The sequence below is a fragment of the Dendrobates tinctorius genome, unplaced genomic scaffold (assembly GCF_039654945.1).
Source record: "Dendrobates tinctorius isolate UK_male_01 unplaced genomic scaffold, ASM3965494v1 ptg000037l, whole genome shotgun sequence".
Lineage (NCBI taxonomy): Eukaryota > Metazoa > Chordata > Amphibia > Anura > Dendrobatidae > Dendrobates > Dendrobates tinctorius.
In genome coordinates, this window is record NW_027361705.1 from 6,655,538 (window position 1) to 6,682,899 (window position 27,362).

The following is a 27,362-nucleotide window of genomic DNA, read 5'->3' on the forward strand; positions in this document are numbered from 1 at the left end:
TGGGACCGGAGCGTGGAGAGAGGCGGGATGGCTGAACGGGACTTCGGAAGGTGAGAATAACTATATTTTTTATTTTTTACACCTGATCGTTGGTCTCCCGCTGTCACACACAGCGATGCGTGCTGGCCAGCGGGAGACCAGCGACCAAAGAAATGTCCAGAGGTTTCTTGCAGCGATCAACGATACCGGCAGGGGGGCCGCTCGCTGATCGCTGTCACACACAGCGATCTCGCTGGTGAGATCGCTGTTACGTCACAAAAGTTGTGACTCAGCAGCGATCTCGCTACCGAGATTGCTTAGTGAGACGGGGCCTTAACTTCTGCTTTGATCTTCCTTTCCATGCATTTATTTTTTCTTCCAGGGACCTCTCCTACAATGAGATTACATCACTGACCGGACTGAAGGGCTGCTGCTTGCTGGAAGAAGTGTAAGGAGCGATAGATCTGAATGATGTGGCCATGTATATTCTTATCATGTGTTCCACCGTTCTCTTAGCTGAGGTTATAATTCTCTTTAATAGACATTTTTTTTCTTTTATAGTTCCCTGCAGCACAATCAAATCACAGAGGTTCAAAACGAGTCTTTGCAAGGCCTGACCTCCCTCCGCATACTGTGAGTACTCGAGATACCACTATTCTCCTTAAGGGTTTCTACACTCTCTCATCACTAGAAGCCATGCATGCGGATGCTATCATACTGCCTCCACCATGTTTTACAGAGGATGTGGTGTGCTTTGGATCACACGCTGTTCCAAGCCTTCATACCTTCTTCCCATCATTCTAGCACAGGTTGACTTTCATTTAATCTGTTCAAAGAATGCTTTTCCAGAACTGGGTGGCTTCTTTAGATGTTTTTTGGCAAAGTCTAATTTGGACTTTCTATTTTTAAGGCTAATTAAAGGGAATCTGTCACCTATTTTTTGGCCTATAAGATGGGCCACCGCCATCAGGGGCTTATCTACAGCATAGGGAAAGGTCAGAGAGGTCCAGCGCCTGCACGCTGCAGTACTTTACTCTGCCCTCAACAGGACAGATAAAGTACGCCTGCGCAGGAGCCGCGGCAGAAGCAAGGAGGAGGACGTCATCGCTAGAAGATGGGAGGTGCCAGACCGCACTGCAACACCCACCGCACCAGACCACGCCCCCCGGTGAGTATAATCTAACTCCTTTTTCTTATCTTTAAGGTTACATCGGGGGCTTATCTACAGCATTACAGAATGCTGTAGATATGCCCCTGATGGCGGTGGCCGCATGTCATAGCCCAAAATTGAGGTAACAGATTCCCTTTAACAGTTTGCACCTTGTGATGAACCCTCTGTATTTGCTCTCGTGAAGTCTTGACTTTATTACATAATGAAACACATACTTCCTGGAGAGTGTTCTTCACTTAGGAGGATGTTGTAATGAAGGGTTTTTTTTTCACTATGGAAATGATTCTGCAATCATCCACCATTGTTGTACTCCGTGAACGTCCAGGCCTTTTTAGTGTCCAACCTCACCAGTGCACCCCGCCTCCCAGAACGGTTGATTTGGCCATTCCTAACAGCCTAATGATTGTCTGTTTCTCTTCCAATAAGAGCTCCCTTTGACCGCATGTTGTGGTTTCACAGCAACAGCTTCCAAAAGCAAATGCCATACCTGGAATCAGCTCCAGAACCCATTTACCTGCTTAATTGATTAACAAGGCAAAAGACCTTTTAAAGAGCTTTTGAGATAATTATCCAGTTACATTTGATCACTTGAAAAAGAGGCAGCTACATATTAAAAAGCTGTAATTGCTAACTCTTTACTCCCATTAGGATGTGAAGACCCTCAAATTAAAGCGGAGAGTCTTTGCTTTACACCCATATTGATTATATAAGTGTATCTTGAATGTTTTAACAAACAGCTGAAATGCCTGAACTTGTCACTGTCAAAATATTTCTGGACCTGACTGTATGTGTTCCCAAAGCCACAATCACATGTTGCAGATTTTTCTCCTTCGTCTCATTGGGGGACACAGAGACTGTGGGGGACACAGAGACTGTGGGTGTGTGCTTCTGCCGTCTGGAGGCTGACACTAAGTATACAAAAAAAGAGTTAGCTCCTCCTCCGCCGCATACACCCTCGCCCCCAGACCGGGCGTAACTCAGTTTTTTGCTTAGTGTCTGATGGAGGCACACGCAGTCTGGAGCTCCAGACTAGGTTTTTTTTTTTTTTCTCTATGAAGATAAGACAGGGGCGACGGATCCTATAGAGAGGATCCGATCTCCCCAAATCATCAACGGGCGACCACGTGTGAGTAACCCTCCACGTGTTTCTCTCCCGCACCGAGGGACACATCTGGGACTTTTCCCCAGACAACTATTTTTCTTTTTTATTTTGAAAGAGGCGGCAACGCATCCTGATAAGAGGATTGCGGTTTCCCCATCGTCCCCAACGGGCGAGCACGTGTGAGCGATCCTCCACGTTGTTCTCTCCTGCAACGTGGAAATGCCCCTACCACCCCTAGGTAGTGAGTCCAGGGGTGGAGTTGGAGGCGCAGGTAAGCCAGGGATTGAAGCGGAGAGCGGTTCAGTAGCCTCCCCCTCCCTGCCCAGGGATGGGGTTGAGAAGCACCTCCGTGGAGCCCCCTCGGCGGCCCGGCTCACCTTTGGTTGATCAGGCCGGGACCAGGTAGTCCGTCTCTCACCCGGCGCTGCCCCCGGTGGGTAAGCAGGAGATCTGTGAGCGCGCGCCCGCCCGCCGACTTCCGGGGGCGGAGAGCGGCGGGCGCGCACAGTGACCGGGGAGCTCCCGCCCCCTCCCTCCAACGCCGCACGTGGAGTGCGGCCAGAGCCCCGCGGGCGGCCACGGTCCCCGCTGTATGGGGAGGTCCGGAGTCCGCGCGCCCGCCCGCCGACTTCCGGGGATGGCCGGAAGCCCCGCTCACTAACTTCCGGGGGCGGAGAGCGGCGGGCGCGCACAGTGACCGGGGAGCTCCCGCCCCCTCCCTCCAACGCCGCACGTGGAGGGCGGCCAGAGACCTGCGGGCGGCCATGGTCCCCGCTGTATGGGGAGGTCCGGAGTCCGCGCGCCCGCCGACTTCCGGGGATAGCCGGAAGCCCCGCCCACTAACTTCCGGGGGCGGAGAGCGGCGGGCGCGCACAGTTACCGGGGACCTCCCGCCCCCCTCCTTGCATTTCCTCGCCGAAGTGGGGCCGGAAGCCGCCCCCTATCTCCTGGAGTGCGAGTACCCCGGCGGGTAACGCTGCACGGAAGAGACGCAAGGTTGGGCCATTACCGGTGGGTAAGTGCATCCCCGTTGCGAGTGCCGCACTAGTAGTCAAGGAAGGGGTTCTCCTCCTCCTCCTACCCTACCTTGCAATATGTCTGGCAAAGGGAAAGCTCACTCTTTCCTATACGCTGTTTGCGTTTCCTGTGGGGTCAGGCTGCCTAAAGCACAGCCGGGTAAATTTTGTGAAGCCTGCGAGTCGGAGCGAGCCCAGGAGCCCCCCATTGTTGCAGAGCCCAGAGGTCAGGACCCTCCAGAATGGGCGGTGTCTTTATCAAACTCTATGATATCCCTTACAAAGGCAATTGAGTCTCTCCAAGGCCCAGGTAGGGACAAGGATGGTGGTCTGCCAGCGGAAGACAGCTCGTCCACATCTCAGGACCCTCCGACCGTTAGAGGCCGCTCCAGCACCAGACAAGCTCATAGCAAAAGAGCTCGTTCCCCGTCGGCCGGACCCTCTGGGGCTTCAGTGGCGGGTATTAGGGTATCTCGTTCCCCGTCGCCGAGCTCAGGAAGCGAGCAGGATGAGGGCGAGGAGGAGGCCTGGAATCCAGAAAGCCTGGGATACCAAGACTCGGTGGACAGCCTCATTGAGGCAGTCAACCAGACTTTAGAGATCGAGGACGATGTGTCCACGGCCTCAGGTCACAAGGTCTCCTTCAAAAAGACCAGGCGACCGCATAGAAGGTTTGCCACGCATCCGGAGTTCGAGGAGCTAGTTCAGAAACATAGGGAACACCCGGATAAGCGTTTTGCAATGCAAAAAGCGCTGCAAGCTAAGTATCCGTTTCCTCCTGAACTCCATAAGGGATGGGTGGAGTCGCCAGTAGTGGACCCACCGGTATCTCGTTTAGCGTCAAGATCGCTATTGTCGATACCCAGCGGTTCTTCTATCAAGGACCCAACTGATCGCCTTATAGAGGGGCTTGCCCGCTCGGTGTATGAGGCAGCGGGGTCGGCCCTTGCCCCCTCCTTTGCGGCTACTTGGGTGGCTAAGGCCATGGTTTCGTGGGCGGACGCTCTGCAGAATGCCCTCCAAGACAGAGACCTGCCTGCGGAGGTCTTGGAGGTGACAAATCAGATCTTAGGGGCAAGTGATTTTCTCGTCAGCGCCTCTCTGGACGCGGCCGAGTGTTCTGCGGTGGCAGCAGCAAATGCGATCGCCATTAGGCGAGCATTATGGCTGAGATTGTGGAAGGCGGATTCTATCTCCAAAAAGTCCTTGACCTCATTGCCGTTTCAGGGCAATCGGTTGTTCGGTGAGAAGCTTGATAAGCTTATCTCAGAAGCCACAGGGGGGAGGAGTAGTTTCCTCCCGCAGCAGAGGACTTGGCCAGCATTCAGGCAGACACAGAGGCGTTTTCGGCCTTTTCGTAACCCCTGGAGGGGGTCTTCGGCCAGAGCATCCACCTCCGCAAATGATGGTCAGATTAGGGAAAGGCAAATCTCTTACAGAGCCAATCCGCTGGGTAGAGGCCGAGGCCGTTTGCCCAGAACAAGGGGGGCCAGATCCCAAAAGCCTCCAGCAAAATGACTCGAGGCGCTTAGTACCTTCGGACGACAGAGTGGGCGGACGCCTACTAAAGTTCAGCCACGTTTGGGTCGCAGTGGCACGCGACGCTTGGGTGGCAGAATTGATATCGTCAACTCAAAGATAGAGTTTCTCGGGCTCCCGCCACGGCGATTCTTCCGTTCCCGGCTTTCCGGAACAGAGTCGCAGGCGGAGAGTTTGTTACAGGCCATAATGACGCTACAGCGCAACGGGGTCATTGTCCCAGTACCGAAAAGCGAAGAGACACAAGGTTTTTACTCCAACCTGTTTTCGGTCCCCAAAAAGGACGGGACAGTAAGGCCAGTATTAGATCTAAAAATCCTAAACAAATTCATCAGAGTCAGGCGGTTCCGGATGGAATCCCTCCGTTCGGTCATTGCAGCCATGGATCCAGGGGAGTTCCTGGCCTCGATCGATGTGCAGGATGCATATCTGCACATTCCGATTTTTCCTCCACACCAGAGGTTCCTGCGTTTTGCGATCGGAGGGCGACATTTTCAATTTGTTGCTCTGCCCTTCGGTCTGGCCACTGCTCCTAGAGTCTTTACGAAGATAATGGCGGTGGTTATGGCCATCCTGCATGCTCGGGGCATAACGGTACTACCTTACCTGGACGACCTTTTGGTAAAGGGGCCGTCCTTTCAGGCGTGCCAGGAGAATGTCAGTATCACGCTGGATACCCTGGCGCGTCTAGGCTGGTTGATCAATCGGAACAAATCGTCCTTGGTTCCAGCCCAGAGAATTGTATTCCTAGGCATGGTTTTCAACACCTCCCGGGGGCTGGTGATCCTCCCTCAGGACAAAGCGCGAAAGATCAAACAGGGGGTACGGAACCTTCTACAGCCAGGCTCCAGATCCATCCGGTACGGCATGAGTGTGTTGGGCAGAATGGTGGCGGCGATGGAGGCAATCCCGTTTGCCCAGTTCCATCTCCGTCCGCTTCAGCATGCGCTCTTGTCAGCATGGGACAGAAGGTTGCTATCCCTCAGTCATCGGTGCAATTTGTCTCCGCTGGTCCGACAATCACTCCGGTGGTGGACTCGCGACTCGTCTCTTGTCCAGGGGAAACCCTTTCCCCCGGAACAGTGGTTGGTGGTGACGACCGATGCAAGCCTGCAAGGTTGGGGAGCAGTTTTCCAGAGTCACACAGCCCAGGGGCGGTGGTCCATTCAGGAGATAATTCTCCCGATCAACATTCTGGAGATACGGGCAATACGATTGGCCCTGCAACATTTTCAGTGTTTCCTGAGACACCGGCCGGTGCGCATTCAGTCGGACAATGCTACAGCAGTAGCATATGTCAACCATCAGGGGGGCACGCGCAGCCAAACAGCCATGCGCGAGGTTGGACTGGTACTGCGTTGGGCCGAAAAGAACCACGTGGTAATTTCAGCGGTGCACATTCCGGGAGTCGAAAACTGGGCGGCAGATTTTCTCAGCCGACAGGGGGTCGCGGCAGGGGAATGGTCCCTGCACCCCGAGGTTTTTCAACAGATCTGCCAACGGTGGGGGACACCAGACGTGGACCTTATGGCATCCAGAGAGAACGCCAAAGTGCAAAGGTTCGTCGCTCGATCCCTCGACCCGCAGGCGATCGCAGCAGACGCTCTGGTGCTTCCATGGAGCCAGTTTCGTCTCCCATACTTGTTCCCCCCGCTACCTCTGCTTCCAAGGGTCATCAGAAAGTTAAGGAGAGAGAAGGTTCCAGCAATTCTGCTAGCGCCAGACTGGCCTCGGAGGGCCTGGTATGCAGATCTGGTTCAGCTAGTGGTGGACGTACCCTGGCGTCTACCAGATCGACCGGACTTGCTGTCCCAGGGGCCGATCTACCATCCGAACTTGGGGGCCCTGTGTTTGACGGCGTGGCCATTGAATCTTGGCTGTTAACACAGGCAGGATTCAGGCGCGATGTGGTGGCCACGATGGTGAGTGCCCGAAAACCTTCCTCGGCGAAGGTATATCATCGGACTTGGGAAGTTTTTTTCCGTTGGTGTAGGGATCGCGGAGTGGCTCCTCTGGTTTTTTCAACCCCCAACGTACTGGCTTTTTTGCAGGCAGGGCTGGACGCAGGGCTGGCTCCGAGTTCGCTCAGGACGCAAATCTCGGCCCTGTCGGTCCTTTTTCAACGAAAGGTCGCTTCGGTCTGGCAGGTTAAGACGTTTATGCAGGGGGTCGCACATTTAGTACCCCCCTATAAGGCGCCGACGGAATCATGGGACCTGAACTTGGTGCTCAGAGCCCTTCAGGAGCCCCCCTTCGAACCCTTGCAAGAAGTCTCCTTACCTTACCTGTCCAGAAAAGTCGTTTTTCTGGTAGCTATTACGTCTATTAGGCGGGTTTCGGAATTGGCGGCTTTATCTTGTAAACCGCCGTTCTTGACTTTTTATAAGGATAAGGTAGTTTTAAGGCCAGCTCCCCCCTTCTTGCCGAAGGTTGTCTCTGCATTCCATATCAACGAAGACATTGTCTTACCTTCGTTTTGCCCGGCACCGGTGCACAAGGTAGAAAAGGCTTTGCACGCACTGGATCTGGTAAGAGCTCTTAGGAGGTATGTGACAAGGACAGCATCTTTCCGCCGGACAGACTCTCTATTCGTGATCCCAGAAGGGAGACGGAAGGGGCTTGCTGCGTCCAAAGCGACTTTGGCCAGATGGGTTCGCCTGACGATTCAGGAATCTTATGAAATCAGTGGCACGCCGGTTCCGGCAGGGATCAAGGCACACTCGGCTCGAGCAGTGGGTGCCTCATGGGCACTGCGACACCAAGCTTCAGCGGAACAGGTGTGCAAAGCAGCTACCTGGTCCAGTTTGCATACGTTTGTCAAACATTATAACGTACATACCCAGGCATCCTCGGATGCAAGCCTGGGAAGAAAGATTCTTCAGGCAGCAGTTGCGCACCTCTAATCAGGGGCACAAAGTAGCATGGATTGGGTGAGCTAAGATCCCGCCCAGGGACTGCTTTAGAACGTCCCACAGTCTCTGTGTCCCCCAATGAGACGAAGGAGAAACATGGATTTTTGTGAGTACTCACCGTAAAATCCTTTTCTCCGAGACGCTCATTGGGGGACACAGCACCCACCCTACTAGCCAGTTGGCTTTTGCTTATTTTAAGTTATACAAATCCTTATGTAAGGATCAGGGTGGTCCCTTTTCCAGACGTATAATTTCTTGCCTGAGTTTAAGGCGCGTTCTCCTACTGCTTATGCACTAAACTGAGTTACGCCCGGTCTGGGGGCGAGGGTGTATGCGGCGGAGGAGGAGCTAACTCTTTTTTTGTATACTTAGTGTCAGCCTCCAGACGGCAGAAGCACACACCCACAGTCTCTGTGTCCCCCACAGTCTCTGTGTCCCCCAATGAGCGTCTCGGAGAAAAGGATTTTACGGTGAGTACTCCCAAAAATCCATGTTTTTTCCTGCTGCAGATTCTATCAGCAGCATGAATCGGAGCTTGCCTGCGCAGTTGCAGCCTGGTGTGTCTTTCTGTGAAATTCCACGTGATGTCAGCGTAAATAGTTGGAACAGCCAGGGACTATAGGAGGAGGCATCACTAGTCCGACGCTGTTCCTGGCTGAATTCTCTCATGTGCACATTAGGCGAGACTTGACACGCAACTGGGGCAGGAAGAATCCGGGCCGAAGGTTGCATTGGACAAGTCAGGTCTCTCCCTATAGATCCTTGGCTAGCGCTACAAACTATATTTTCTCTGAACAGCAGCAACATGAATGCAGTGGGAAGTTCTCTTTAAACAGTGGATTTCATTGACCATAATGGTCAGTTATTAGGTTTACAGGGAGAACCAACATTAAATGCTGCCGCTTTGTACATACAGGATCTAATCCTGCTATAGGCAATAACTATAAGGGTATGTGCACACATTGCAGATTAGCCTGGAAAACTTTCTGCAGAGAATCCGTATCTCTTGGCAGAAAACGCAGGGCAAAACGCTTGCGGTTTTCATGTGGAATTGATGCAGATTTCTTGCGGATTTCAATGCGTTTTTGCTGTGTGGATTTGGTAGTGGGAATGGATTAGGTCTGGTAATTTTCTCCGTTGTGCTTCTGGAGGAGAGAGAGACTAGAAAACGCTGCTGCGGATCCGCAAAAAGAATTGACATGCTGTGGGGAAAAAAAGCCCCTGGAAATCTGCGTGGATTTTTCCGCAGCATGTGCAGAGCAATTCTTAATTTACCATTCACCAACATTGGTTGTGCACTACACTGCGGATTTGATGCAATTCGACGCTGCGGATCCGCATCAAAATCCGCAACGTGCGCACATAGCCTAAGACTCTCATATGGATCTCTCACCAAGTATAAAAGCAATGGCTTCTTCATAACGTCTAATTCTGCTTGTGTTTGTCTTTCGCAGGGACCTCAGTAGAAATGCAATCAGCTGGATCCATAGTGACTCTTTCAGCACTCTGACATCTATATCTAGACTGTAAGTGACCAGTCCAAGAGTGTCACATCTTCATGCTACAAAATGGACTCTAATGCATCTTAATAATTTTGTTTGCTTTTTCAATTACTATATACAGTAATCTGCCTTTGTATGCTAAGAGGATTTACCTTCTCGAAGTATTTAATAAGATTATACCCCCCCAGGGTAATCGCCAGAAATCGGCACAATTTACCATTGAACTAACAAATGTGCTTGAAAAGGCAATTGTCAGATTAAGATTTTTGTAGCGTTAGCTAGAAATGTCAAGTGCAGTATTTAACGACTTGGTTAAATACCCAAATTGCTGACGCTGTGTATTTGTATTGTCTTTTTTTTTTTTTTCTTCTCCTAATTATGTTTATTGATATTGTCAGAGACCTGAGTTTTAATCAGTTGACGTCATTTCCAACTGGAGGACTTCATGGATTAACTCAGCTAAAACTCACAGGAAATCCAACGTTCAGAGACTCGCTGTCGGCTAAAGACTTCCTGAAGCTGCAGTAAGTGATGCTCAGTATTACGGTGGGACTCTGTACACACGCACATCATTCTCACTGCTCTACAATTGTTGGTAACATTTCATTAGACTTCTACACATGGTCTTGTAGCACCAAAGGAATCTATATCTGATCAGTGGTGTCCTTACCCATGGGACCCCACCAATCAGCAGAACAAAAGACTGTGGTGCTTCATTGTTGGTCCTGGTGAGTGTGGCTTTGCCTGGTGGTGATCCTCAGCCAGCCACAGAGAACCGTACTGAGCTACCAGACTAGACACAGCCAACCACCCGTGGACTTTCTTCTGGATGAACAGTGAAGGGCCCGGTGTTCTGCTAACTGACCGGGATCATGAAGGTCAGGCAATGACCATACATTGCTGGCCAATCCTGAGGATTGCCAATTGCTTGAATAACCTCGATAGCTTCTGTTATAGTGATGACTAACTTTTATTTGCCTTGTAACTTGTCATAGACCAGTGTGTTAATATAGAATCTGTAATATTCCGTTAATTTAATTGGGGTCTCAGGACTAAGTAGCCTGCAAACTGGCTTTGGCATAATGCATATACAAGATCAGCTGTGGTAAAGGATGCTTAATACCACATGTACAACCCTCAGGGGTTAAATGTCAGTAGTGTCACCCCCAGTCGTCAGAAGGGGTATTTGCTCCCTACGTGTTTCCTCCCCAGTATCGTGGATTCATCAGGGGAGTTATACAAATAGATATAAGGGGGTTTAAATATATTTGTCCATAAAGAAAAAGAGAAGACCCCGCAATGGCTGGGTGCCTAAACTAGCAGAGTGACTGTCCATATCACTGCCATAAAGTAAGTCCCGGGGAGGAAACGTGTAGGGAGCAAATACCCCTTCTGACGACTGGGAGTGACCCTGTAGGGTCCATTTGGGGCCTGTCCTTGTAAGGGCAGGAGTAATACCTGGGCACGACAGGGAGGATAGGGAAAACTGCACACCTGTAACCCTTTAACCTCCTTTTCCACACGCTGTCTTTTGCTGCTATTTGGACCCGATTACCCGGCAGGGGACCTCTGAAAAATACGCCGGGGTGTCTATGTCCATGAGTAATGGTGAGACCGAACCATTTTTTAAATGAGCACTGATGCGCACGAGCACTATTATGTCTGTTTATGTGTTGTTTATGTGATGTCTCAGGTTTTAATGAATTATTAAAGGTTATGTTTTATTTTGAATGGGAATCCTCCAAGCTACTGACATAATGCATATACCTCCAAGTCACAAAGCTTTATTAAAGGGGTATTTCAGTGTAAGCTCTTTAGATTGGCGCTTATACTTTTCATTCCTCTGCTTCCTCACATCTGCACTTTATTTTTGCAACTCCACTAGAGATTAGATTAGTGGTAGAGGGCATATCGCACTTTCTCACTATATAAACTTCTTAGGGCTCGTTTAGATGAAGTCAGTAATCTGGTAGAGCATTCATTATGACACTCATCTGCTATCGTCTAGTGCAAACATCTCCGCTTTCACTGGAAGAACAAGCGAAGTGCTCGGTTGTTAAGTGGTTGGATCATTCGTGCTGACATTAAAAATTTTCTGTGTAGCACATAACCTATGTAAACAGGAGCTGTGCTGCAGATAACACAACTGTTCTGTGTGTCATACAATATCCTTCTAAGGCTAGTTTCACACTAGCGTTTATGAGCGCAGCGACGGCCTGCGCACGGCCGCCGCTAAGCCCCGCCCCTGCCGCGCCCCGCTGGTAGCTCCGCCCACCGGCGCATGACGCTGCATGCGCCCTGCGTCCCCTATCTTTATCACAGGGGGTGCAGGCCGTGCGCAGTATGCGTTTGGCGGCGCATGCGTCCTTTTGACGGTGCGCCGACGCAACCAAACTGCAGCAGGTTGCGTTTGGCGCAGGTCGGCGCACCGTCAAAAGGACGCATGCGCCGCCAAACGCATACTGCGCACGGCCTGCGCCCCCTGTGATAAAGATAGGGGACGCAGGGCGCATGCAGCGTCATGCGCAGGTGGGCGGAGCTACCGGCGGGGCGCGGCAGGGGGCGGTGCTTAGCGGCGGCCGTGCGCAGGCCGTCGCTGCGCTCATAAACGCTAGTGTGAAACTAGCCTAAATGAGCTTTCAGTCGACCTGTCTAATTAGACCACTAGACGACCAATGACTTGTATATAGCCAAGCAAAAGTAGATTAATGGCTGCTTCTAAATGGCTCCTTTCTTTCCATGTTCTCTAACGGGGTGAGGACTGCGATCCCCGTTCCAACTGCGATCCCCGTTCCAGTGGTCAGTCTGAACACGATCATTTACCCAGTGTATAGGTCATGTTTTTAACGTAAATACCTTATTGTACCAAAGGAAGAAAAAAAATATGCTCAACTTATTGTGTCAGCTTGGTTCACTTTAGAACAGAGGTCTCAAACACGCGGCCTGCGGGCCGCATGCACCACATGTCTCACCCTCTGAGGCAGGTAGAAGGGGGAAGGCACGCATTCAGGAGCGTGTGATGGCTGCTCTGTGTGCACAGGACTTGTGATGAGGGGGAGGAGTCAGGAGTCACATGATCAGGGGCCTCAGAGTGTATGCAGGAGGATGCTGTCTGTGCTGGTTGCCATGGTGTTGGATGCGGGTAAGTTTCTGTGTGTGGTCAGGAGGGGTTTACAGGGTGGATGTAGCAAAGCTGTGTGTGTACAAGGTGTATGGAGAGGAGCTGTGTGTACGAAGTCTATGGAGCGCAGCCGTGTGTATATGAGGTGTACGGAGCAGAGCCGTGTGTGTACAAGGTGTACGGAGCGGAGCCGCGTGTGTGCGAGGTGTAGGGAGCGGAGCCATGTGTGTACGAGGACCGAGGTGTAGGGAGCGGAGCCGTGTGTGTACAAGGACCGAGGTGTAGGGAATGGAGCTGTGTGTGTACTAGGTGTATGAAGTGGAGCCGTGTGTGTTCGAAGACCGAGGTGTAGGGAGCGAAGCCATGTGTGTACGAGGTGTACAGAGCGGAGCCATATGTGCACGAGGACCGAGGTGTAGGGAGCGGAGCCATGTGTGTACGAGGTGAGCGGAGCCATATGTGCACGAGGACCGAGGTGTAGGGTGCGGAGCCGTGTGTGTACGAGGTGTATGGAGCGGAGCCGTGTGTGTACGAGGACCAAGGTGTAGGGAGCGAAGCCGTGTGTACGGAGTGGAGCCGTATGTGTACGAGGTGTATGGAGCGGAACCGTGTGTGTACGAGGACCGAGGTGTAGGGAGCGGAACTGTGTGTGCACGAGGTGTATGGAGCAGAGCCGTGTGTGTGTACGAGGACCGAGGTGTAGGGAGCGGAGCCGCTCGTGTATGAAGTGTACGGAGCGGAGCCGCGCGTGTATTAAGTGTACGAAGTGTGCTGAGTGGATATGTGCATGTATTTTGGCGTGGGAGAGGCCCCATTTGAAAGTTTGCACCAGGGCCCATAACTTTGTAGTTACGCCACTGCTCACGCTAGAAGAGAGAAGTGCGCCGCTCTGTAGTGGCTGTGGCCCTGTGTGATGAAATCCCTCTGGTGCTGTGTAATGACATCACGCCAGCGCGCAGAGAGCGAAGGCGTGACTTTCCCCCCCATTGCTGGATTTTGCAGGTGACTGTGGCTGTGCATGTACAGCGAGATGATAGCGCCGTCTTACATGCAGAGCCGACACTATCATCCGCTGAGGTAAGCTGTACATCGCAGCTGACAACATATTTGAATGGCCACGATCGGTATTAGCACCAATCGCGGCCGTTTAACCCCTTAGATACCGCTATTAATTGTGACTGTATTAAGTTTGAAAGGAATACGGCTCGTCAGCTTAATTTTTCTTTTTGTGTGGCCCATTTACTCTGCCAAGTTTGAGATCCCTGCTTTAGAAGCGGAGATGTTTGATAAGCCATGTGTCTGCTGTCGGTGTATTCTGAAGATACAGTGTCCAGATTTCCGTGGGTTACAATGGATACATTTTTCATAGATCCTCCCTATTTTAGCTTTTGATGAAATGAACATGTTGACTTTATTTCCGTTCTTTGTTTTAGGTCGGTGTCTGTTCCTTACGCTTACCAGTGTTGTGTGTTTTCCGCATGTGACTCTTATGTGACCGCCACTGTGGATGATGATGGGACAAAGTACCAGAAGCTTTTGCAGGATCACGAGAAAGGTATTTGCCTAAATGTGTCCTGGAAAAAAATATAAAAAAATAAAAACGTAAAACAACTAGCAAATTGCAGTCAGAATAGGCAATTGATGTGTGATCAGTGAGAATTTGACCCACTGGTTCCAAACTTATGCTCAAAATTATGTGTCTGTGGTTTTCTGGCGAGTGCCGCATCCCCTCATTGTTTTCATGGGCACAGTGCCGTACATGTGATTGTGACTACCAGGTACCGCAGCTCGGTCCAGACCATATAAATGGGGCTGCACTAACAAGCAAAGCCCCTATGTAGAGAGACCGCAATAAGATCAGACACATTTTAAGAACATAAGTAACACTTCTCATGTCGCATATTGGAATGATATTGACCTCGGAGTAAGAACAAATGTACTCCGTCATAGGTGCCATTGAAGATTACATGATATCGGAGGAGGTTAAAGACCATGTGCAGACCGTTGTTCACTGCAATCCTTCTACAGGTAAGTGTCATTTACATTTTGCCCTAGTATTGTGCTTTAGTGTTATACATTTCACTTAGCTATAGGCAGAACCAAGGAGTTGGGTGCATTAATTTCTAAATTCCCCGCTCTTCTCTTTCCCGTGGAGGGGAGAGTTGGGTAGCCCTAGACATATAGTAGTCGAATGTTACAATTGGTGGGTACAGGGGGACTTTTTAACAGGGTATTCTCAAGTTTAGAAGTAACGCACTACTCATGGGATAGTGGTTAATTTCCCGACTGCTGGGGCTCTGAACACTGGGATCCCCACTGATCACAGGAACTGAGGCTCTGAAGAGCGTTCGATCATGTACACCATTGTCAAAATTCATTCTTAATGGAACCGATGGATATAGCCGAGCATTGCGCTTGGCTAGTCTTCAGCACTCCCATAAGAGTGAATTGAGCTGCATTGCGCATGAACAACTACCGCACCATTCACACTGGGCTTTTCAGGGCCCCGATTCCCTTGATCTTGGGGTTCCCAGTAGTAGGACCCCCAGCAATCCGGGCATTATCTTCCATCCCAGGGATAGTTGATAACTTTCAAATTTGGGAACACTCCTCTAATTTATATGGAGGAGTTTATTGCAACACCTCAACAATGTAAATTAGACCAATTATCAAGTCATTATTTTGATCAGGCCAAAGACTCTAGCAAGGTATAGTGAGCTTGTGGCAACATACAACAGGTCTGGTCATTGGAAAGTCTAGAATGAATAACCGGACTACATAAGGATTCCAGCTATAGTTACTATAGTCAGTTTTTCACCCACTGCCCCAAAGTTGCACTCCCTTTCCTTAGAGATATACCACTTGGACGTGCCCAAACGGTCTAATTTTCCCATACTTTGTTTTTTAGGTGCTTTTAAACCCTGTGAATTCCTCCTTGGTAGCTGGATGATTCGGCTCACTGTATGGTTCATCTTTCTGCTAGCTGTCATCTTCAATGTCATCGTCATCATGACCATGTTTGCTTCTTGCTCTACCATGTCCTCCTCCAAGCTCTTTGTAGGTCTCATCGCCGTCTCCAATCTCTTCATGGGCATCTACACAGGAATTCTGACTGTATTGGACACTGCCTCTTGGGGACAGTTTGCACAGTTTGGCATCTGGTGGGAAACTGGCAATGGATGTAAAGTGGCTGGGTTCCTTGCAATTTTCTCTTCAGAGAGTGCCATTTTCTTCTTGACCTTGGCAGCCATTGAACGGAGCTTGTCAGCAAAGGATATCATTAAGAAGGAAAAGAGCCAACATTTAAAGAAATTTCAGATTGCCTCAGTCATTACTCTGTTTCTTGCAATAGGAACGGGATGTCTGCCTTTGTTTCACGTTGGAGAATTTTCTTCTTCTCCTCTGTGTTTGCCTTTCCCCACAGGAGAGACGCCATCTTTAGGTTTTACAGTTACACTAGTACTTCTAAACTCCTTAGCATTTTTGGTGATGGTTATAACCTATACAAAATTATATTGCACTTTGGAGAAAGAAGACCTGTCTGAGAATGCAGAGTCCAGCATGATCAAACATGTCGCCTGGCTCATCTTCACCAATTGCATCTTCTTCTGCCCCGTCGCCTTCTTTTCATTTGCACCACTCATCACTGCAATATCCATAACCCCTGAAATCATGAAGTCTGTGACTTTGATATTTTTTCCTTTGCCAGCCTGCCTCAACCCTGTGCTGTATGTATTTTTCAACCCCAAGTTTAAGGAAGACTGGAAGCTGCTACGGTGGCACTTGTCCAAGAGACGTGGCTCCGTTGCAGTCGTGACCAATGCCCAGAGGGGATGCGTGACTCAGGATTTTTATTATGACTTTGGAATGTATTCTCACCTACAAGGCAACTATGCAGTGTGTGATTACTGTGAGTCTGTCCTCCTAAAGAATCCTCCAGCTTGTAAACACTTAATAAAGTCTCACAGTTGTCCAACATTGGCTGTCGTGCCCTGCCATCGGTCAGAAAATTACTGGTCAGACATTGGAACTCAGTCTGCCCACTCGGACGGCGCAGATGAAGAAGATTCATTTGTGTCCGATAGCTCTGACCAGGTCCAGGCATGTGGTCGAGCCTGCTTCTACCAGAGTCGTGGCTTTCCATTGGTTCGCTATGCATATAATATACCAAGAATGAAGGACTGAGCAGATGGTGGACCTGTTCATATGGAATATAGCTGTGGTCGAAGAGCACAATCCATTACCGACCTAACATCAAAGGGAGCACTTTTAAATAAGCATGTCACTTATAAGAAGGGAAGACGACAAGGGATGTCAGGACTCTTAAACGCAACTCTTTGTTGTCTACGGGGCGGTGTATTTTTGCACTGCAAGTAGTTACATGCCTGTGCAGGAGACAGAAGTCTAAAGACTGGCTGTTTGGACTACAAATAATATGTAAACCAAAATTTTCCTTGCAATTGTTTTGTTATGTCTGTCTTCTAATCTATGTATCGTGTTGTCGTTTTCTACAGTGTGATGTCTTTGTACGTTAGCTCAGCATCGTCTCATAGATCGGCCATGTCGCATTGTGCTGATGTTGAGGGAACGTCCTTGTATGAAGACAGCTGTTAATGGTCTTCAGCAGCAAGTTGCCTCTGTTTTGTAGCTCAGAATAACTTAACTGTAGGGCCTAAAAGGGACAGTCTGTAATCTGAAGTGTGATTTTTAATATGTCTGTACACCAGATCTATCCCAGCTCTCTGTGCTATGATGCCCCCTTACATGTACTGGCCACCCAAGTGGGATCCTAGATGTAGCAGAAGTGTGCTCTAAATTAACAGCTGTCTTGTAGGTAAGCATAGACCAAAAATAAAATTACAGTATTATTGAAAGGGTTAACACTTAAAATGGCTAGGAATACTAGTGACAGTAATGGGTTTTCTAATCATTGGGAATAGTGCTGGTTGCCCACCATGCACGAGCTGGATACAATTTTTTGATCCTTGTGGCTTTTTGGGGATCTCCAGTATGTCTCCATTATGTTTTGTAGCAATCCTGATCTAATGATGTGAGACAATATTACTTGTGCCTTATGATCCAGGGGTTCCCTCTTGCGCACCCACATTGTCGTCTGAGCCATCTGTTCTTACCATATTTTTCAGAATATCAGAAAGGTCCTAAGTGAAAAGAAACCAGGTCATCATCTATGATGGAACAGTTTACCATATTAGTGTTCGGGTGCTTAGGGGAGAGCCAGTCACCTATGGTAAAACACTAAACATAGCACAAAGAGCGAAAAGGGCCTAAAAAAGGTGCCTTGTATTTTCTATATGGAAAGCTCTCCACAATTGTACAGTCTACTATCTATGGACTCCTACGAGGCCAATGTTGTTTCTGTGAACACTGCCAAAATGTATACAGACTGCGTAGAATGGACCACAACTCTTGTACCACCATGGGAACTTACAAAGCACATCTCTGTCTTGGCACGCAGTATTCACTTTTTATTCCCTCCTAATTAAAATGGAGACAACAATTTTAGGGTATCTTTGGCCTAGGAACTAAGCAGCTAATGTCCAGTACTACTTTTGCTGACGCTGCAGGGAAATTGAAGTATTACACAACACCCATTAATGAAAGGGATTTCTCCATAGTGCGTAGACTTATCTTGTCCTCCAGAGACAGAGACTCAATTTGTAGCTATTTCGGCTTATAGGTGCGTCCTAGACCGCTAACCCTTTATAAACTGAAGGTGCCTCATGACATATTTGGAAATGGGTTTTCAGATCTGGTAACACTTTCACAATCATTGTCACAATTTCACAATCCTTTTTTTAGCACTTAATTTGAATAAGTCTGATTGATTGAATTTTTTTCAAATGAATTCTAAATCTTTAGCCTCAATCTGAAATAAGTGGTAAATTGAGATTTCTATATTTTTTTTTAGGACATTTCTTTCTGACCTTAATTTTTTAGATGCGTGATGGGTGCACCCAAATGGCACAATTTAAGTCCCTTATTTCTTCACATGACCTTCCCTTTCCTTCCCCTCCTTTTTGTTTTAGAGACATTCCGATCTTAACCTTGAAGCTAGATTGAAGTTTTACAAATCAAGCTGTATATAGTGAGCATATTTTTTTATCTTTCTATTCTAAATTATTTGATAGAGCACAAGGTTGGGATGTATAGCTTCATTTTTTTATTTTGTCAATTAAAGCTACCTCCTTTAAACTATATTGGCTGCCAGTAGCAGAATGAATCGGTTTATATACTTTCTCACCTTGTAAATAAGCTCTTTTGTACATAGCTGCTGTACAAGTTGTTGTATATTAATCACGGGAGGGGTTTTACTTTGTATATTGTAATTTTTGTTTTTATATAAAAAGCTTTTAACAAGTAAAGAATTATTTCCATTTTGTGTTTTCTCCTTTCGGGTGAATTGTAATGATTTGGGCACACTTTATTTGCTTCGGTATGTATATAATAAGGCCCTCATAGCAGAATCCAGAGATTGGTGAGATTCTGATTTTGACATAACTGTTGAAGACTGTGCGCATTGTCCTTAAAATGTTTCATATGGGGTTGCTGGAGGACCCTTTATTGCCCCTAAACACTTGGCACTGCACAGAGATTTCTGTTGAAAAATTTTTGGCACAATTATTCTATGCAAGGCTCCATTTATATATGAATGGCTGTATTGCACCACGCAGAGACATTCATCCTGAAAATCTGTTGCAGCACACAACTACTGCCATTGTAGTAATTATCCCGATACCTTTTCATGTTTGACTGTTCATTAGGACTCACGGCAGATCATGATTTGAGGTACATCTCTGGGCACTTTAGGACAGGTATTAATAAACTTATCTAGGCCACACTTTTTCCAGCAGCAATGTCAGGTTCCACCTGTGTACAAGCATGGGGCTGTTACTAGAAAATGGTGTTTTACAGGATAGTGAGGGGTTTGCTTTTAACACTTACGGTTATGTGACATACCTGTACCAGGCTGAGTAGTGGAGCTTGCTTTATACATGGCAAGTACTGGATGTGTTATACATCCAGTCATCTGCCGCTGACAGCAGTGAATGATGCTGGCAGGTTTAAGTCCCTCTTTGGGACTTCGAAAAAAAATAAAGTTAAAGATAAAAGAAAAATCTCACTTTCACAGAAAGGTGTGTGATGTGTGGCTTTTTTTGCATTACTTATCTCATATTGGAAAAACAAAAAATTGCAATATGGGGTGGTTGATTTTTTTTTTTTTCTTTACCATGCAACGGCAAAATTGAAGAAACCGTGATCTATAACTCAAATTTATTATTAAAAAAAATGTTACTAAATAAACAAGCCGTCCAATTGCTTCACTGATGGAAAAATAGAGGTATTGGTGGAAAAAAAAAGGTAGCACAAAGCACATGTTATTAAAGTTTACAGTATACAGTGAAATAGGTATTTTCTACACACCTTGTGGCCACTGGCTTCGTCCTACTGATCAAGTGAATACTTACCAGGTCATTTTTACTCTACATAGAATGCCATAAAGATGCAACTGACGTCTTATATTTCCACCATTTCAAATTAATTTGAATATTTTGTTCTACTTTTTTGGTACATTGTATGGTAAAAAGTAAATGGTGACATTCAAAACTACTTTTCATCTTGCAGCAAATAAGTCCTCCTCTGGTACAAAGTACGAAAACTAAGATTGGCCGCAACGGTAAGATATTTCTTTGTTGTATTAAAGGGAATCTGTCAGGTGGATGAACCCTTGTAAGCAGTCTGTATGGGCATGTCGGTCATAGGAAGCTGAATAAAATGATACCTTGATATCTGTGACCTCATGTCTTATTCCAGAGAAATACATGTTTTTCTTATATGTAAATGAGCTGTTCAGGACTAAGGGCCGGACATTGATCTCCATGTCAATCTGCCTCCAGAGATTGTTCTAAATGAAAGGGGGAGTTACCAGGGCGAGTCAGATAAGTAACAGAAGTGTAGAACTAAACTTTTGTCTCCTTACTAACATTTGCTGTAGCTTTTACAGCACTGCTATATTTCAACCACAGTCTGCCTGTGAGATGGAACTTGCAGATGTGTCAGGTATAGCCATACACAGCTCAGCAGAGAGCGGCCATTACATATCACACTGGTAATGCTCCCTTATTATGTAAAATAAGCTCTGGAGGCAGATTCTCATGAACATAATAGCTCATTGGCATATTTCAGATACATCCATGTTTTTCTTTTAAGACATCAGGTCACAAATATTAAGGTATCATTTTATTCAGCTTCCTACGACCTACATGTCCATATAGACTGCTTAGAAGGGTTGATCCTACTGACAAGTCACCTTTTAAAGTGTTAATCCTAGAATCAGTTACTCCTTTTCCATGTTTGCATATATCACACATAGAGGATTATTTGCTGTTTGTTGAGGGTCTTACCATTGAGGCCCAAAGTGATCCTCAGAAAGAATTCATTGTCTATGGGACTGTTTGGAAATAGAGTACATGTATGGCTATTGCCAACAGTTCCATAGACAATGGAGTGGAGCATGCACACCGAACAAGCACATTACCACCAGGTTCTGCAGAGCCCTGTTCTTGGCATTGCTGGGGAGCCCCTCCCACAATCAGTTATTCCTTATGCTATGGACAGTGGATAACTTTTTTTGGAGAGGAATAACCCTTTAGATTGAATGTTCCATTCCCTAATTGCACTCCCATTTTTCGCCACTGCTTGATCACAAATACCTGTGGAGAGGTATGTGACCGTAGCATGTGCCTTTTAATACAGGTGGCGGATTTAATGCATGTTTTATCTAAAGAAGGCATATTTTATAGTTGTCCCTCGTGTGTTTCCAGTCGTACTGACCCCGGCTTCATTCCAGAGTGTCAATGAGCAAACATATATTTCAGCTGGTAACAATGACCACTTTGCAGGTGAATATATTAGTGAATAAACAAGACTTGGGCAGTCCAGATCTATTTCATGCTCTACTAGAGCATAGATATGAGCAATTTATAAAATGTTCATTTATTTCACATGTAATGGTGTGTATAGCCAACATACAACTGGCCAAGATGAAACCAGACTGGGATTATTAATTTGTCCTCGTCAGAACTAGTCATATCTTGACTTGCATAAACGAGGTATTATTTTATAATCAAGTTTTTGTTTTTTTTATTGTAAATCCGAATGAGAACTTCACCTAATATGATATCAATAATACATATAAAAACAAACCATGGAGCCAAAGACCCAACCAGAATATAATGAAACTTCCAGTGCTGTAAATTAGAAGGAACCAGATTGACCCTATGGGTTACGTTAACATTGCATAGGTTCTACCTAGAAATGTTCTTATGAAGGTTATTATTTCCAAGATACCTTCTGATATGATCTTTATGGAGTTTAGCTGCTCTACATTGAGTTCAATAGCAGTATATATTTCAAAGAATGATAGAATTATAGGATGTTAGAGTTGGAAGGGACCACCAGGGCCATCGTGTCCAACCCCCTGCTCAATGCAGGATTCACTAAACCATCTCAGACAGATATCTGTCCAGCTTCTGTTTGAAGACTTCCATTGAAGGAGAACTCACCACCTCTCGTGGCAGCCTGTTCCACTTATTGATCACCCTAACTGTCAAAGTTTTTCTAATATCTAATCTGTATCTCCTCCCATTCAGTTTCATTCCATTGCTTCCTGTTGTCAAGAACACCGCACTGCACTTGCTCACTGAGCCAGTGCGCGTGTCCTGAGTACAAAGACTGTGCACAAAGATACCTGCGGAGTGGGGTCTCAGTGGTGACGATGCATGCTCCAAGCTCACAGGACCTGAAGCACGTGACTGCTGGGGGCGTGGCCTCAGCGCCACAGAGCCAGGAGCTGCAGGGAAACTCCTAGAAAGGTAACTACAGGGCAATGTTACCAAGGGGAATAGACAGAGACAGAAACCAGATCAAGCCGGGTCAAAGCACGAGATAGCAATACAGTACCAAAGGGTTAGACAGAATGGATAGTCAGGACGTAGCAATAGATCAGAAAACCAGAACGGGCAATAGGCGGTACAATAGGGACAAACTGTAACGGAGTAATGATAGCCAAGCCAGGAGGTCAGAACCAGAAAAGACAACAGTACCAAAACGAGAGACGGATTACAGAGTGAGGGAACGGACTGGGTCATACACGGGAAGCAAACAAGCAACGCAGAATACACGCAAACCAGGGGTCAGACACACCAGAACAACATGAAAACCACAGAAAGAGGAAAGAATCCTCCAATATTTGAGAAAAAAAACCCAAAACAGGCAGAGATGCTTACTTGTATAAACAGGCCTCAATACAAATGCACTAACAGGGTGCAGCGGACCCACGTAAAATGGCAACTGCACAGGTGCAATAATACCTAATGAAACAGCCAGCCTACAATCAGGGATTGGCCGTGTGGCACACCAATGCAAAAAAATAATCCGTATGTGGCAATGTTCACACAGGGAATGCAGAGCATATGGTTCACAGCCTCTTAGTAACATCATATAGGGGATCTGCTCAGTGCTAACTATAATGCATCCCATGTGAACAGAGGCCACAGTTTACAGAACCATTTGGGCCCAACTGCACCCTGAAAAGATAAAAAGTGCACAAAAACATGTCAATATCTGTAAGGTATTGGTTAATATTATGGCCATAATACGTAAGCTGGCAAACTAACGTCAAAGTTCTGTGGCCTCTGTTCACATGGGATGCATTATAGTTAGCACTGAGCAGACCCCCTATATGGTGTTACTAAGAGGCTGTGAACCATATGCTCTGCATTCCCTGTGTGAACATTGCCACATACAAATTATTTGTTTGCACTTGTGTGCCACACGGCCAATTCCTGATTGTAGGCTGGCTGTTTCATTAGGTATTATTGCACCTGTGCAGTTGCCATTTTACTTGGGTCCGCTGCACCCTGTTAGTGCATTTGTATTGACGCCTGTTTATACAAGTAAGCGTCTCTGCCTGTTTTGTTTTTTCTCAAATATTGGAGGATTCTTTCCTATTTCTGTGGTTTTCATGTTAGAGTAGGACTGGCAAGTGTAAGGAACTTTGACGTTAGTTTGCCAGCTTACGTATTATGGCCATAATATTAACCAATACCTTACATATATTGATATGTTTTTGTGCACTTTTTATCTTTTCAGGGTGCAGTTGGGCCCAAATGGTTCTGTAAACTGTGGCCTCTGTTCACACGAGATGCATTATAGTTAGCACTGAACAGACTCCCTATATGGTGTTACTAAGAAGCTGTTAACCATATGCTCTGCATTCCCTGTGTGAACATTGCCACATACGGATTATTTTTTTGCACTGGGGTGCCACACGGCCAATCCCTGATTGTAGGCTGGCTGTTTCATTAGGTATTATTGCACCTGTGCAGTTGCCATTATACTTGGCTCCGCTGCACCCTGTTAGTGCATTTGTATTGAGGCCTGTTATACAAGTATACACCAGAACAACAGTATAGCTGACAGAGAACCCTGGTAAAGAGTGAGTATAAATACCCCTCCCAGATCCAGAAAGAGGCCACGAACACTTATCCCTGTGAGTGCAGGGCAAGAACCCTGTTCAAACCATGACACCTGTGTTTTCATGTGCAAATGAGAAAGATGATCCCTCTACATATTTGTATTCAATAAGTTGTATAACCATTTCAAAGTGGTGTATTATACATATTTTCATCTATAATTTACCCCTTTAACCCCTTCACTACCAAGGGTGGTTTGCACGTTAACTACCGGGCCAATTTTTACAATTCTGACCACTGTCCCTTTATGAGGTCATAACTCTGGAACGCTTCCATGGATCCCGGTGATTCTGACATTGTTTTCTCGTGACATATTGTACTTCATGTTAGTGGTAAAATTGCATTCAAATAACTTGCGTTTATTTGTGAAAAAAATGGAAATTTGGCGAAAATTTTGAAAATTTTGCAATTTTCCAACTTTGAATTTTTATGCCCTTAAATCACAGCGATACGGCACACAAAAAATTTAATACATAACATTTCCCACATGTTTACTTTACATGAGCACAATTTTGGAACCAAAATTTTTTTTTTGTTAGGAAGTTATAAGGGTTAAAAATTGACCAGCGATTTCTCATTTTTGCAACACCATTTTATTTTTAGGGACCACTTCACATTTGAAGCCACTTTGAGGGGTCTATATGATAGAAAATACCCAAAAGTGACACCATTCTAAAAAATGCACCCCTTAAGGTGCTTAAAACCACATTCAAGAAGTTTATTAACCCTTTAGGTGCGTCACAGGAATTTTTTGAATATTAAAAAAAAAATGAACATTTAACTTTTTTTCACAAAAAAAATACTTCAGGTTCAATTTTCTTTATTTTACCAAGGGTAACAGGAGAAATTGGACTGCAAAAGTTATTGTGCAATTTGTCCTGAGTACGCTGATACCTGATATGTGGGGGGGAACCACTGTTTCGGCGCATGGCAGGGAAGGAGCGCCGTTTGACTTTTTCAATGCAAAATTGGCTGGAATTCAGATCGGACGCCATGCCGGGTTTGGAGAGCCCCTGATGTACCTAAACAGTGGAAACCCCCCAAGTGACCCCATTTTGGAAACTAGACCCCCCAAGGAACTTATCTAGATATGTGGTGAGAACTTTGAACCCACAAGGGCTTCACAGAAGTTTATAACGTACAGCGGTACAATTAAAAAATCATATTTTTTCCACAAAAATGATCTTTTTACCCCCAATTTTATTTTTCCAAGGGTAACAGGACCCTAAAAGTTATTGTGCAATTTGTCCTGAGTACACTAATACCCCATATGTGGGTGTAAATGACTATTTGGGCGCATAGCAGAGCTCGGAAGGGAAGCAGCGCCATTTGACGTTTTTGGCTAGAATTGAGATCGGACACCATGTCGCGATTGGAAAACCCCTGATGTACCAAAACACTAGAAACCCCCCACAAATGACACCATTTTGGAAACTAGACCCCCCAAGGAACTTATCTAGATGTGTGGTGAGCACTTTGAACCCCCCAGTGCTTCACTGAAGTTTATAACGTCCGGGCGTGAAAATAAAAAAATCGTATTTTTTCCACAAACATCATCTTTTAGTCCTCATTTTTTTATTTTCCCAAGGGTAACAGGAAAAATTGGACCCCAAAAGTTGTTGTCCAATTTGTCCTGAGTACGCTTGACACCCCATATGTGGGAGAAAACTACTGTATGGACACACGTCAGGGCTCGGAAGGGAAGTAGTGACGTTTTGGAATGCAGACTTTGATGGAATGGTCTGCGGGTGTCATGTTGCCTTTGGAGAGCCCCTAATGTACCTAAACAGTAAAAAACCCCCACAAATGATCCCATTTTGGAAACTAGACCCCCCAAGGAACTTATCTAGATGTGTGGTGAGCACTTTGAACCCCCAAGGGCTTCACAGAAGTTTATAATGCCCAGGCATGAAAATAAAAAAATCGTATTTTTTCCACAAACATGATCAATTAGTCCCCAATTTTTTTATTTTCCCAAGGGTAACAGGAGAAATTGGACCCCAAAAGTTGTTGTCCAATTTGTCCTGAGTACGCTGATACCTCATATGTGGGAGAAAACTACTGTATGGGCACACATCAGGGCTCGGAAGGGAAGTAGTGACGTTTTGGAATGCAGACTTTGATGGCATGGTCTGCGGGTGTCATGTTGCTTTTGGAGAGCCCCTGATGTACCTAAACAGTGGAAACTCCCCACAAATGACCCCATTTTGGAAACTAGACCCCCTAATGAACTTATCTAGATGTGTGGTGAGCACTTTGAACTCCCCAGTGCTTCACAGAAGTTTATAACGACCGGGCGTGAAAATAAAAATATCGTATTTTTTCAACAAACATCATCTTTTAGTCCCCAATTTTTTTATTTTCCCAAGGGTAACAGGAGAAATTGGACCCCAAAAGTTGTTGTCCAATTTGGCCTGAGTACGCTGATACCTCATATGTGGGAGAAAACTACTGTATGGGCACACGTCGGGGCTCGGAAGGGAAGTAGTGACGTTTTGGAATGCAGACTTTGATGGATTGGTCTGCGGGTGTCATGTGCGTTTGGAGAGCCCCTGATGTACCTAAACTATTGAAACTCCCCACAAGTGACCCCATTTTGGAAACTAGACCCCCCACGGAGCTTATCTAGATGTGTGGAGAGCACTTTGAACCCCCAAGTGCTTCACAGAAGTTTATAACGCCTGGGCGTGAAAATAAAAAAAACATTTTTTTCCGCAAAATTATATTTTTGCCCCCAATTTTTTATTTTCCTAAGGGTAACAGGAGAAATTGGACCCCAAAAGTTGTTTTGTAATTTGTCCTGAGTAGGCTGATACCCTACATGTGGGGGTAAAACACTGTTTGGGCGCATGGCAGAGCTTGGAAGGGAAGGAGCACCATTTGACTTTTTCAACGCAGAATTGGCTGGAATTGAGATCAGACGCCATGTTGCCTTTGGAGAGCACCTGATGTGCCCAAACAGTGGAAACCCCCCAATTATAACTCCAACCCTAACCTCAACACACCCCTAACCCTAATCTGAGCCCTATCCCTAACCCTAGCCCTAACCCTAGCGGGAAAATGGAAATAAATACATTTTCTTTTAGTTTTATTATTTTTCCCTAACTAAGGGGGTGATAACGGGGGGTTTGATTTACTATTTATGGCGGTTTTTATGTTTGGCGGCTGTCACACGCTAAAAGACGCTTTTTATTGTAAAAGTAGTTTTTGCATCACCACATATTGAGAGCTATAATTTTTCTGTATTTTGACCCACCGAGTCATGTGAGGTCTTATTTTTTGCGGGACGAGTTGACGTTTTTATTGGTACCATTTTCGGGCACGTGACATTTTTTGATCGCTTTTTATTCCGATTTTTGGGACGCAGAATGAACAAAAACCAGCATTTCATGAATTTCTTTTGGGGGGGTGCGTTTACACCGTTCCGCGTGCGGTAAAATTGATAAAGCATTTTTATTCTTCGGG

General features: G+C 46.4%; 1 protein-coding gene across 1 annotated transcript in view; it reads left to right on the forward strand.

Annotated features, from left to right (window-relative positions):
* LGR4 (leucine rich repeat containing G protein-coupled receptor 4) overlaps positions 1–18,737 on the forward strand; it is a 248,297-nt gene extending 229,560 nt beyond the window's left edge. Inside the window, exons 12-18 of the mRNA XM_073573865.1 lie at positions 362–427; positions 541–612; positions 9,174–9,245; positions 9,620–9,745; positions 13,776–13,897; positions 14,293–14,370; positions 15,251–18,737. Coding sequence (XP_073429966.1) covers positions 362–427; positions 541–612; positions 9,174–9,245; positions 9,620–9,745; positions 13,776–13,897; positions 14,293–14,370; positions 15,251–16,527 — 1,813 coding nt within the window. The 3' untranslated portion in view covers positions 16,528–18,737. The remainder of the gene's footprint in view (positions 1–361; positions 428–540; positions 613–9,173; positions 9,246–9,619; positions 9,746–13,775; positions 13,898–14,292; positions 14,371–15,250) is intronic.
* Positions 18,738–27,362: the final 8,625 nt, after the last annotated feature.